Source organism: Loa loa (assembly GCF_000183805.2).
Source record: "Loa loa unplaced genomic scaffold supercont3.421, whole genome shotgun sequence".
Lineage (NCBI taxonomy): Eukaryota > Metazoa > Nematoda > Chromadorea > Rhabditida > Onchocercidae > Loa > Loa loa.
In genome coordinates, this window is record NW_018108601.1 from 37,466 (window position 1) to 51,916 (window position 14,451).

Genomic DNA, 14,451 nt, shown 5'->3' on the forward strand with positions numbered 1-14,451 from the left:
TATATATATATATATATATATATATATATATATATATATATATATATATCCCGCATAATTATTTCAAAAATATTTTAAATCGATAAAAAATTTTGAATTTAAAAAAAACAAAAATCATTCTTTTTAATTTTATTCAAAAATAAAAAATTAGATTTAAAGAAAGAATTATTAAAACATACGCATGTTTATGCTCTTCTTCAGCCGTAATAATATGAGTTAATTTTGGCAAAGCTTTACAACATAATCGGCCTTTAATTGAATACATTAATTCTGGTAATATTTCATTTAATAAATTACTCAAAAATTCAGCTTCACGTTTAGCTGGAAAGCAAATTATAGCACGAAATTCACCCTGTAAAATAAAAAATTAAAATAAAACAATTTTACAATCATTAAATTAAAAAGTTATTTTTAGTATTTTATATTCAAAAAAAACTTTTTTGAATTTCTTTCTTACTAAAAAGTGTAAATTTGGTTACAATAATTGACTAATGCGTTTATCATTTTCTATCATAAATTTAATTAATTTACAAGAAGTAAATGCAAACAAAGAAAATGAATTGTGCTTTAAAATTCAACAATGAAATTTTTGAAAATTCAAAATTAAATTTTAGAATTAAAATAAAAATATACCTTAGCAAGAGCATATTTAAGTTGTTCAGCATTCGCAAAATTTGGACTCATCAAGGAAAAGATTAAATCAGCTCTTGTGCATGCTAATGGACAAATAAAGAAATGGGCTGTATTGGAGCCACAAATAAGAATACGATCTTGTGGCCTAAGGCCTACTGATAATAGGCCTGCTGCTAATGTATCCATCTGTAAAACACTTTTTATTTAAAATACAATTTTTCAACTTTAGCAAATTATAAGAAATTTCGAAAATTAAAATAACAGAAAAAATTGAAGAAGAAAAGGTTTATTTTTTGCAAACTTATTTTTAAAAAAAATGAAATTTTACTTCTTTTTTACATCTGCAAATGTAAAAGTGATTTTTTCATGATCAAATACAGCTGCAACTCGATCATTTCCAGCACATTTATAAACAAATTCTGGTATTGTTCCAGATAATATGTCACATTTGCTATTCATCCTTGATAATCTATTACATTAATCATTAGAAAGTGTATTAATATCAACGTGATAAAGATCAAAAATGTAACAGTAATTGATTAATACTATAGTCAAATAGTATTATTCAAACTATTCGAATAATTTAAGCAACGTGATCAAAGCAAAAAATTTAAGGCATCGTGATCAAAGCAAAAAAATTTAAGGCAACGTGATCAAAACCAAAATATATCAAGTAAAAAAATGAAGCAATATGATTACATCAAAAATATATAAAGTATAAGAAAAAAGGAGATATTTTGATATGAAAAATATGGATGATAAGATGATAAAAATGAAGTTTTGTCATATATTACAACTGAGATTACAAATATTGTCATTTATTCAAACGATGAATTTATTTATAATTAGAAGAAAATCCAGAATTTAATGCTGATATCAATGAACTGTCATATATGAAGGTATATTATAATAAAATGATTATAAATAACTCTACCAAAAATATCGTATCATTTATCTATGAGAAACATACTATAAGAGATAAAGTTATAAAAAATTTGATATAATATTGAAATAGTTTAGGCAAATTTTACTTTTTTTTTGTTAGAAAAAATTTAGGATTGTAAAAAATTTAAGAATTTGGATCATTTTTTTTATTGAAACAAAAGTTATAAAATATAGAAGAAAGAGATTTCGAAATATCTTAGAAAGAGATTTTGAAATGTCTTAAGCTAAACAACATATCAGTTGTGGTAAGTTGTGATGTGTGCAACAATTGATTTAGCATTAACGATTAGACCGACAGATAATCGATGAAATGTTGTTAGGATTATTCGAGTTTGTGTTAAACTAAAGCTTCAACTAATCATTCGAAAAACTCATTATTTCACCACCAACTTCTCTCCATTGTAATACGTGTATCTCAATTGCAGCTAAATTTTCTTCCATTTTTTCGAACTCTTTTTGATGGATTGATCACTCTTTCGAATCATTCGCTATTTGTTTTACTGTTTATAGATAGCTTAGTAAGAAATTTAAACAAACAAGGATGAAATTCCAATAATAGTAAGGAAATTTATCGAATTCCACACGACTTCTTTCTTTGAAGTCTTGTTCGTTAGGATATATCAATTAATGCAAGCAACACACTTGTTTCTGTTTGTCGTAAATCTTTCGTTTAGGCATACATAAAATATGGATTGTTGTATCGGCGTGTTTATCGATTTTTTTAAGACTTAAAACTTTTTTTCTTCCAAAAACTTCGTCATCCCCTTATTTTCTGGTCATTTCTGCTGTTGCACATATACAGAAAATTGTTTTACTTTCCCAGTTACATCACTGTACTTTCTTTGTCGCTTTTGGTGGCGGATGTAATTATTTAACACAAATAAATCAGGAAGTTAAACACTTTATCAACATAAATTCATCACCACGTTGAAAGGTAAAATCGCTGAAGAGATTTCATTTGTTCCGCAAGATCATACCGTACTTTTTCTCGCATGTAAAAGATTGGACAATCTCTCCTGCAAAAAGAAAACATGTGTTACCAAAAGGTCAATAAAAAATCAGCTTAAATTACGAATTAGGAAAAAACCGCTAACTTCCAAAAACTTGGACTAATCTATTTCTAACTATTTTTTTACGGCCAGAAAAACAAACTACAGAAGTATTCTCTTGGTAATTCCATTTAATTATCAGATATGATAAAAAATAAGAAATATAACCTGCTCAAAAAAACCACAATTTTTCTTATTTCCGAAATTTCAAGAACTTTTCATGGAAAGTTTTTTTTTTCGAGTAATGAAAACTTACGAAGAGCAAAGCACTTCCTCGTTCATTGTCCCAGAACAATTCTGACATTCAGTCCATAACCGTGCAAAGCGGTTTTCTATAGCATTCATTAGAGCTAACTGAAACAGTAAACAAGAATTTATGAAGACGGCCCGTAGGTCAGAATAACTCTGGTCAAAATCACCAATTTTTAGCATGTTTTTGAAGAAACGAAAGTCCATTTTAAAAAATTCGAGAAAATGAAATTCTAAGTATTATCATTATGTATATAAAACACATCCACATATTACTGTAGTACACAATATTAGCATTAAAAAAGAAATATTTTTTACAAAGCACCTGTTCGACAGAAACTGACTTGAACAAATGATATTTATCAAAGAAAGAAGGATTGAATCATTACGTATGCATATTGTTTAATGATTGGTAACATTCGATGAATCATAGATTATGCGTAAAAGGCCAAATTATGCGAATGAGAAGATGATACATGAGAAAAACATGAGAAACATGAGAACCAAGAAACATGCGAATCAAGAATCACATGAGAAGAATTGTAACTTACGTGGGTAATATAAACCTTCCCTTCATTTGGTTTGCAATGCGTGCATGTGGCATCAGTTACACCATTTGGTAAGCTACTCTTGCATGAAAGGCACCGCTCAGTTTTCTGGAAAAACTGCGACAATCCCGAATTCTTCGACTGCACCACTGTCCTAACCAGCGTATGTACACCAGCTTAAAATCAGGAGCAACAGTGATGAGAAATTTTCATATATTCTTTGTTCAATCAATGAAATTTCCTAACTTCAAAGCATTACTTGTTAAAACTGATTCAGCTTTATCGCCCAGAACGGGTTCGAAAATACGAGCCAACGGTTTGGCCAATTGATTTTCCAAATAATAGGCTGTATCAATGGGGATATTGTTTTGTAATACATATATAGGATCTTCGGCCTTTTCATAAGCTGGGACCTAAAATATGATGAAACATTATCTTGTTGATTTGATCAACACCCTTCAGTTCTATCAAACTTCAGGTATTTTGACTGGAAATAGCCATATAGTAATTAATATAGTAACCATACAAAAATATAATATAGTAACCACACTTTCTGGCCCTTGGCAACAATAACATATGGTACGCGGTCACCCAAACGCGGTGCTGACCCGGAATCGCGCTCCCGCATTCTTTCTGCTAAAACCACATGGGCTTGTTTTGCAGCATAAGCCTGAAATGAAAACAAAATGAAAGTTTTACAGTAAAAGTTGTATAGACAATACTGAATGGGAACAAATAAATTTTGCAAGCCAGTAAAAAAAGGAAATAATTTCCATAAAACTCACATTACTTGACCGAGTTAGTTCTTTGGTGATTATGAGTTCTGAGATATCAATCCGATTGCAAAGAAGATCCGATATTACCTGTTTAAAAACTCTCAATGAAAATTTAAAACGTAAATCGTGAAAAAATCAGGAAGGTCAATCCGGCACACATAGAACGTGAAAAAACTGATCACCTTTTTAGCATGTTCCAGAGCACTTGTAGCATCACCTTCCAACAACATTTTCTCTAAACATGTACTCAAAACTTTTGAGACAAGCGGACAATTATCACGCCGAACTGTTTCTAATCCTTTACAGTCAATTTTGTCATGCTTTTCAGGGCGCGTAAAATATAAACCAGCATAACGTTTCTTGTTTATCAGCAAAAACGGTGAATAAACCTGTAATGTATAAGTTTTATAAAGTTGATTTTATTACATTATACGGACTTTTATTTAACTGGCAGCTTCCCTATCGCTTAATGTATTAGCTTTTGCGGGTTTAAAAAAGAAATCAGCAAAATACAGGAAAACTTACCTTCATTACCTTGTAAGTAAACCACAGCGAGATTTGAAATTTATACATTTGAAATTTAAAAGCTCACCATTCTTAATCAGCGACCGAAAACGCAAACAGAATCAACACACCTTTTCAAATTCCAATTTAATTGGAGGTATGAACTTCTTGCTAACTTCCGTAGCAGCATGCAAACCAAGTTCCATCGCTGCCTTGACATCTTTAACACCAAATTTTACCATCACTGAATCAGTATCACCGTAAATAACCTAAAATGTGCTAGAAACAGAAAAAGCCAGCGAATTTGTGTTATCATTTCTATCCTCCTCAATTGTACCATCAAAAACTGACTTTTAATTGAGCCTTGTTTTAAACTTCGAATTAGAGCATAATTTCTCTCAATCCAAATGTTAAAATATAATTTTCTCAATGCACACAATTCTCAATGATCAGCCAGCTAGCTAGTAAGAGTAATTGACCCAATTCATACCAGAATCTTACTCATAATTTTTGCTCAAAATATTTACCTGCGCATCGCACGGACATTTGCCATCCAGATAACCCTCTTTGTAAATCTCCTCAACTGCATTTTTCGTTAAATCAATCATTTGACGACCATAAGCTGTTACTGATTGGGAGATTTCTAAACATGGTAACTTCCCAACCGAAGCGCCCGTAAAACCGTAAACCGAGTTTGCCGATATTTTCAGCGCAAGTTGTCGACCATTTAATACCATACGTCTAAAAAAAGTTGCAAAGAACAAGTTTTTTCCCACATTATTTTTAGATTTAATAGTATATTTTAAATACCAAGTCGTGATCGTGACGAGTAGGCAAGACATGTCAGATTTTCAATAAGATGCTCGTGTATTCGCAAATGAAAAATAATCAATAACAGCATCCATTTTAAGCCTGTATTATCAAGTAATGTAACTGTGTCAAATTCCAGCTACTTCCCATCATTTATCCATAGATGTCTTTCTCAAAGCCCCTCCAAGTCCTTATTATTTTCTCGTTGAATATTGCTCAATGCAAAAATTTTCCGAAGAATTTGTCCCCTGTATTAACTAATCATGCGAAGTGTAAGCACCCGATTAACCAGTACTCATTTAACAAATAATATCAATTTAAAATAAAAATGAATTTTTCCTTTACCGAAATGGATCCTGTTCATTCTTCAGATCATTCTTTGCTTGTTTTCTGGCATTCAGTAAATCCTCTAGAACCTGTGGTAACAAGCCATGACGAATGTTTGGCTTCACGAAACGATTATTTGACGGAGTAACTTCAAAATCGGAGTCAGACAAACTAAAAATTTGAAAAACTACATTCCTTATACATAAATGCAAACAGGTTGCTAATATCATATATTTTTTGATCTACTAACCTCTCATTGCTTTCAAACAACTTACTTATATGATGCAATTGGACGTCGAATCAATGTGGTATAGCATAAATTGTGGGCAATCATAATGGACGGATACAGAGATGCAAAATCAAGCGTTGCAATTGGAGTATTGTAGAAACCTCGAATAGGATCGATTACTGTTGCACCCTCGTAGGTATCATCAGGTTGTACGACATCAATGACTGGTAGAAAGAAATGCATCGACTTTGCCTAGAATTTATAGAAAATTCCATTTCTCTATAAGTTCCAATATATCCCGAACAACAATTCGAAAAATACTGTACATTTTCCGGTATATTTTATTAAAACCCATACTTTTCGTAGGATCTGTGACATAACTTTGACCTGTTGACCTCTAGAAAGCAGATAGTCGAGAGGAACACCAGTAACACGTGCCATCTCAATATAATTAATGACGGACATCAATTTTTGAAGTAACTTCAGCGGCAAATAGGCATCTTTCATACAGTAAATAGCTAGTCGACGACGCGTAAGAGCATTTCCATTCTGAAAATTCTTCCAAAAAAGTTAAATATCAATAATTACACATTTGTAGACACAAAACGAGTTGTAACCACGTCTTTCCATCTTCTTCCACAAGTAATATATGATAGTGGGTAACATTAACTTATTATAACTGAAGTAAGCTACATATCTTTTCATACTATTTCGAAAATTCTAGAAGTTGACATGAATTAAGTTATCCCTCAACGTATCGAGATCATAAATTGACGCACCTGCAAGTCTGCAATCATTGCATAATCCACATCTTCCTTTTGTTCACATAAAAAATGGTAGCTTACACTGTTCAGCGAATAACTCCGTAATTTATAATCTCGCAAAACGACCTAAATCCAGTTTCAATCAGGTCTATGTTAGAAATACACAGCATGCCGAATGCGGGGATCGAACCTGCGACCTTCTGTTTACAAGACAGACGCTCTAACCACTGAGCTAATCCGGCCACCCACGGCAGGCCACCACCGCTCCTCCTCCTTAGTAAAGTAATATATTTCAGGGACAAAAATGGAACTACCAAAATAAAGTGGATTTTAAGCCTCATCCTAACAACTTGAACCACTTATTATAAAAGTTACCAACAGCTGGACATACTCAAAGTTCAGGCAAAACGAGTGAAGAAAACGTTAATAACGGATAATAGATTTTAAAAGGCTCTGCAAATCTATAGGAATTCGAATGAAAAACCCGTGTACGACTGTGAGAACAGAAAAAACCTTCACCATCTTTTCATATAAAGAAGTGTAAAATATTGTACAGATTAACTGCTAAAGTAATCTGTGTGTTTTACTTTCCACACTCCAAACCAATCAATCCAAACCACTGTTCTAATCGGATAATTAGACTGAATAAATGCAAATTACAAATTTGAGAATCACGTGTTTTGAGAATACAAATCCACTTAAGAAGAATCCTAATTATATTCGTATCCAGTAAAATTATAGACTGCGTATTGGTTTTTAATTCACGACTTAATCATCATTGCCTTTATTTACTAATGAAATTTATGCATGTATCTTATTATTGGTTTTCAAAGATTCTATTGTTGCACCGCCGTCAACTTATTCTATTAAACCCTATTAACTTTCTCTGCTCCCACCATTCAGGTTCATACTCTTATAATTTTTCAATGTTTATATTCGGTATGAACTTTAAACTTTTTGAACATCGCAAATTTATCTAACTGAAAATTTACAATAACCGTGCAGTGCACATATTTCTTTTGATTAGAGAATAATTGACAACTGTTTATAGAAAAAGAGAATAAAAGATTTTTAATCCATTATCTCCCTGCCTATGCAATACTAACATACATGTATACCTTAGTTGTAACATTGTTTATGAAGTTATTATGCCAAATATAAACCAACTTACTTGAAAGACATCAAAAACAACCCGTCCTTCGATATTTGTTACTTTATTCGTTCTATTACCCATCTGTTTACTAGATAAAGGCATTTCTCGAACCTTTGAAAGTGAACTTGGAATACGTCCTAGCATCGTTGCTCGACTTTCAATCTAAATCAGTAAAATTAGAGCCAATTGTTTTCTCAATGGAAATTTTCTTTAAAGTAAAGAGAAGAGAACAAACCTTTAATGCTCGAGCACGTTCAACAATATATGGGAAATCAAAATTTTGGATGTTGTAACCGGTAATGAGATCTGGATCAACAATACGAACAAATTCTGCCCATTTCTGGAAATAATTTACCAATCGATACCGAACAAACGTAGGAAGTAAGGGAATGAATTAAAGCTCATTTCGTTATTAGAACCGAAAATTTTAGAATTCCTCTCACATTGAGCAATTCTTCTTCTGATTTAGAAACAATAATTTGACTGCCAATGACCGGAGCAGTTTCACCAATTACAAAACAATTCCGAATAAATGGCTCATTCTCGCCTTCAATTTTGACCATATTAGCTATTTGTATAACAGCATCCGTGTGAGCTTCCGGAAATATTCCTGAAAACAGTGATAATCACATATTTAGGGAAATAAACGAATATATCAGACCAAAATTTCGGAAAACTGGGAGCCAACAGATATACATTCTCCAACCAATGCAGTGAGATTTATCCATACAGAATTTAATTTAATCATGAAACGCATTCAAAATTGACCATTTCCAGTATCATATGAAATTTCTAAGACGATCATTTAAATAGTAGACGCAATTTCATTCATGTTACGATGAGATATGGTTCTTATGAACTGAAGAAGACAACATGGAATTTTCGGAAATGAAGAGATAAATTTCCTAACCTTGTCGATTCGTGCATTCGATATCAAACGACAGAATACGCAATGGTGCTATTGAAGACCATCTTGGCGATGATTCAGGCGAGTGAATAACGAGGTCTGTATTGTTTATCGAACACTGCAAATATTTTTTTAAGACTATGATTCGTTTATTCTGGAACTTTATCTTTCATAGAAATTGCAAGAATACTTTAGTAATCTTGACACTGCAAGATTAAACCAGTGGCTCTTAATTGTTAGGTATTATGGAAATATGGCATAATAATGCAATAAAGGCACTAATGTGTGGAATATTCTGTATAATAATGCAATAAATGATTTTAATATAATATTCTGTAAAAGTTCATTGGGCAATGGTTCACAACAATTAATTAGAAATATGTATTAAATTGCAATAATTCCCATGAAATTCCCAAACTTACACAATCATTAATAGATATTTTAATAGATATTTTGACTTTTTTCTTTTAGAAAAACTAAACAGAAATAAACTAAACCTCAAATTGACAATGACTAATCATTTCCTTCCCTGTAACAATTCGGTACTTTTTTGATGGCAACGTAACCCAGGCGCAACCAACCAAATTATGATCCGTCATAAATCTAATTTCGAAGTCGATATTCGTTTCAAAACATGATAATGACTCAGTCCGCCCTCCTTTGGTCAAGCTCACTCCATTGGTAAACACTCGTCGGCCTAAAAAAGGCAGATTCAAAGCCATTATATCATAATCAAAAATAATGAAAGAAGTTGCAACAAAAAATTCAAAAACGTGAGAGTTATCAAAAGATGCAAAATTTGACTATAGTAAATTTTGCTATAAAATTCCGTGGCTTACAGAGATTAAGAAGTTTCGGCGAACAAACATATACTTTCAGGAACTTCTGATTCAGATCCTTTTTATACTCGTAAATACTGGCACCATAAACAATATCGAGATCAACGACTAAATTATCAACATTTTTCGGGATACCAATATTAGCGGGAACCTGAGCCTGAAGTGACCAATTTTGACCAATCAATTTTAAAACCATAACTCAGAAATATCGTCTTTTGAAGTAATTCAAAATAATGCACAAATCATAGGGTAGCTTAAACAAAACCACTGGAACTCTAGAAAAAATAAAAGTCCCTCAAATTTAAATAAATTAACCTTAATAACATCATTTAGGTATTTCTTCGCATATTCTATATGCGTTTCATCGAACGGAATTTCCAGCAATACATAGAAATAAGGTAGAAATCCATGAACTTGTACGCAAACTGAATTCTGATTAGTAGTAGCTCCGAATAAACGAATGGTAACGTTATTTTCACTATCTGAAATGAAAATGAAGCAAGCAATCACACTATAATGTTACGGTGTCAACAGGTGATTCTCAAAGTGGTGGTAATTCTACATGTGTTTCAAGTTATAATTTTACGTTATTACTGGAAATTTAACGTTAAATTATATGAAGTTCTGACGTCAAAAATTTAAATTATAGCAACAGTGGGCTGTTTCAATTTCGGAGTAGCATTTTCAGAGGGAGAGATTTGATATTCGTTGCTTCAACATTAATTTGACATCAGAATTTCAGTCTTGTCCTTAAAAATTTTCACTTACTCATATAATAATCGACGTCAACAACTTGAAAATCGATTTCCGGTTTTGTATGTAATTCATCAGGGATTGGTGGACGAGCCCAAATACGATCTGAATTGTAAATAATACAAGGATAAGCATCCAAATGAATAGTCGCACTTCATCTGTGAATAAAATTCAGTGCAAAAGTTTAAATAATGCTTTGAAAAGCGAGCTAAGGTAACGATTAATATAAAGATACACTGATGGTGCTACTCCCATAAAATATTTTAGAGATTGCACACAGTGTTTTATTACTGCATTTGGCGCTCTGCCACCAATCATTTCTTGGTCATATCCAAAAGCTCAGGATATTTGGATTAAAAGAAAACTGACTCGTTTCAAACTGGTTAATTGCAGTTTTGCCTGAAGCATCATCTGATGGTGCTAGTGAAGCCAGTTGTGTTACGAAAACTGATGGCTCATCCGTAACAGGCCTGGAATTGAATCAATTTAAAACATAAGTAACAAAACAATGGTTATAAAAATAATAGAGTTATTGATAGCCAAGTAATAAAAAAATGATATAGACAATTTAACAATACGCTTCCTCAGATAGTTGTAACTAATCATCAAATAAAATTAGGATATCAGTCGCTTGGGGAAAAAACTTTTTTCTAAAATCAGCCCAATCCTCTATACTTCCCAATCTTTGCGAAGAATGTCCAATATAAACCCAAGCTTTCAACAACATCTCTCACATTTGGAAAAAAAAAGAAAAGGAAAAACCATTTCATTTACAATTACTTATTTCTGACTACTCTTATGTATGACACTACCACAAAGAATGGAAAATGTGAAATACGGTGGAGCTATTCCAGAAGGCTTCATGCAGGCGAGAAAATATTTTTATATATCAATTTAGAAATATCTTTTCCGCTTTTCGGACTGTAAGAGAGCAGATCGAAACTAACCGAGAATCAATCATGGAATGAATTAAATCAAACATTGGGAATTTTGCCTCGGACTTTCACATGTAGTTACATTATTATTGTATGCCACATTATCACCAAATACGCGTCACCATGGATTTACCTTTTTTATCCTACGGAAAATTTCAACAGGAAACACATTTGTTATTTTTAACTGGGTGAAATTCAAATAACCTGTTTCGTTTTGCTTTTGTCAATGATGGTATTGATCGTGCTGCACGCTTACCTATCGGCGATGCCATCCTATACCAGACGTATAGTATACATTCACCAGTAGCTATTATAAATATAACGTCAATCGATTTTCCTGAATTCGTCTCCGCATAGCCACACAAAAAATAACTGCTAAAATACAAAGACCTGATGAATTCTATTAGATGTGACGTTAATATGACAAGAGTAAGAAAATAAGCGAATTCGATTTACTGCTTTCAGCTGAAAATCGATCAGGAAGCACACATAAAAACACTTCGATCTATTATATCTTCTCAATACGTCATACTTCTTAGTTGTTTCTATTTCTACAAAGTAAGACATCGTTCTCAATTCTTATGCTTCCTTGAACTGTGGTGCATCCATATCTTTCCCATAGCGACAAATATTACAATTATGGCACCCTCTCCGCCAACTAAACTGTATCTCCTAGCATTGTATGCAAAACCATAATGTTTCCAAAAATCTCATCTGTCGGGAACAACCGGAGGGCGGGAGAGCAGACCAGGAGGGATAAAGAGAAGAGGGAGAGGGAAAAGTCGAAACTTACTTACAGAATTCAAAATTCGCGCGGCGGTTTGAAATAATTTGATGCGACTACTTGCATAATTCGCACCGGAAAACAATTCGCACATTTAATTCTCAGCGCCGTTATGACGGGGATTTGTCTCTTTCAACTAAATTTAATTTGAATAAGACTTGGTCTAATTTGCGACTTGATCTGAAAGTTTTAGTCTAGCAAAGACGAGCGAAATTCGATTTCTTAGTTATATTTAAACAGCATTCAGTTCGATTATTCTTACTTAAAAATTGGAAAGAAACTTATTAAATGTATTTAACCTATTAAGATGTATTTAATTTATTAAAATTTATTCACCTATATATGTTTTAACAGGAAAAGTGCAGTTTCGTATCCTAAATAGGAATAAGGATATGGGATTAACTTTTATCAACTTGACTAGCAGGACTAAAAGATTAGAAAGCATGAAATGATTAAATGTCTCAAATTGCTATTCACGCCATGTCGATTAGTGATATGTAAAGCCTAAATATGCAAATCTATTTAAACTCGTATTTATAAAATTAACTGGTATGGTAAAAATTCAGTTAGAAAAAAAGAAAAAAAAACCTATGATAACAAAGATAGAACCATGATGAAACGTTATGTGTACATTGAAGTTGTTGTATTGGCAAATAGATATTGCATCATTAATTTATGGTTTGTGTAATGCGTTAAAAAAGCAAGGAACGATTAAGTTATTGTTATATGCTTTCGAAGAAAACTATTGAACAGCATTTCTTGTTTAATAATCGAATATATAAATAATAAGTTCGATAGTTTCTTTTTTTATGTAATAAATGCAAATCATTGAATTGGCCTATTTGAACTAAAAATTTCAAAAAAGAAGGAGTCTTTGGAATCGATTGCTGCAATACGAAATGCAATCTTGTGGTAGTTACCCTAACCACGTCTATCTTCACACGTTCGAAAACACGTTCACACGTTCTCGGGTCTGAGAAAAATTTACGAAAAATAGGGAGCCGATTTTAGATGCTCTGACTATAGTACCATGCTTTATTTTAACACCATGTTATTAATTTTTGATACATACAAGATGACAAAAAATAACCGAGATGATCAACGTATATATAGGCAACACCATATTAAAGTAACTGCATTGTATCTGAAACCACCATCGAAAGTTTCATGAAAGTACAGGAAAATGATAATTCAATTCGGATTATTCAATTCGGATTATTCAGAAATTAAACATGAAAATTCAATTTCTAAACATTTCAGCATAATCTTTAAAAGCATCCAAATTTATTGCTCCTAAAAAAATGCAAACAATAAGTATAAAAATGAATACGAAATATTTTGCTTAGATAATAAATCTATTTTGAAATGTTTTTAACAACTTTCTTAATCAAAATGAACGATAACTTGAAATTAAGTAAACTACATCGATCAAATTATGGCATAGAAATGAATACAATTAATGATGTAATCATCAAATTGATTAGGCATAACTTTAATGGAATTAATGAATGAACATAGATACACAGATGAACTAATTTGATCATCTGGTTCCATTAACAGGAAAACGAAATGCGCCATTTTTGAAAAATGAGTCAATGAATTTCCAGAACTAGCCGATGTATAAACACAATAATATTCCTTTATTTTATGCGAGCATAATATGAATTCCTGGAAAGAAAAACAGGAATTTGAATTTATTTTAATTTCAATCGCACAACTAAATTTTGAAGGCTTAGATATATCAGATGTGTACTACTTGGATCTTTAGGCATATAACATTTAAGCGGCATATAACATTACTTAACTTTGATAACTTCCAAATTGTTGCTTAATGTTTTCAGGGGTATGACAGTTCTATTTGACCCTAAACTATCATTTAAATTAGTATTTTTTGTGTCAAGACATATATCCTGAAGATGATGTGCTTCCGGGTTTTACTACAAGCAACAGCCCGAAATACACGATCAGCAAATTGCTATTTGCCGATTTGGGCAATATCAATCACCGCTACTGTAATGGCAATCTATACGTAGTATTGATTAAAACTGAACTTCTTACACAAGATCAAGAAATGGCAAAGAAGAAAAAAAAGCAAATGTTATGATTAGAGAGCGTTATTTTTAACCTATCATTTATATCTTCCTCGAATTTTTGTAATTTTTCGGTAGATTTTCGCGCATTTATTTTGTCAAAAATCTTACAATTTTGTACGGAAAAAAAAAATAAATAGAGCACTTGATAATTTG

At 31.9% G+C, this 14,451-nt stretch overlaps 2 protein-coding genes and 1 non-coding gene across 3 annotated transcripts in view; all 3 read right to left on the bottom strand.

Annotated features, from left to right (window-relative positions):
• LOAG_18647 (hypothetical protein) overlaps positions 1–1,104 on the bottom strand; it is a gene marked incomplete at its 3' end in the record, with an annotated part of 7,189 nt that extends 6,085 nt beyond the window's left edge. The window contains exons 1-3 of the mRNA XM_020451311.1: positions 962–1,104; positions 634–819; positions 180–352 (exon numbers count right to left, since the gene is read on the bottom strand). Coding sequence (XP_020304915.1) covers positions 180–352; positions 634–819 — 359 coding nt within the window. The 5' untranslated portion in view covers positions 962–1,104. The remainder of the gene's footprint in view (positions 1–179; positions 353–633; positions 820–961) is intronic.
• Positions 1,105–2,497: 1,393 nt separating this feature from the next.
• Positions 2,498–11,693, bottom strand: LOAG_07617 (DNA-directed DNA polymerase III; the record flags this gene model as incomplete). Its single annotated transcript, XM_003143150.1, has 23 exons — positions 2,498–2,594; positions 2,884–2,981; positions 3,428–3,600; positions 3,684–3,837; positions 3,975–4,094; positions 4,210–4,287; positions 4,383–4,589; positions 4,836–4,973; positions 5,232–5,445; positions 5,860–6,012; positions 6,117–6,322; positions 6,428–6,619; positions 6,850–6,960; positions 8,006–8,149; positions 8,223–8,327; positions 8,431–8,597; positions 8,898–9,012; positions 9,392–9,591; positions 9,734–9,890; positions 10,049–10,215; positions 10,502–10,591; positions 10,856–10,956; positions 11,626–11,693. The coding sequence occupies 23 exons, from the start codon at positions 11,691–11,693 to the stop codon at positions 2,498–2,500; spliced, it is 3,255 nt and encodes a 1,084-aa protein (XP_003143198.1).
• LOAG_20097 lies at positions 7,004–7,076 on the bottom strand. The gene has a single exon. It is a non-coding gene; the product is annotated as a tRNA-Thr (tRNA).
• Positions 11,694–14,451: the final 2,758 nt, after the last annotated feature.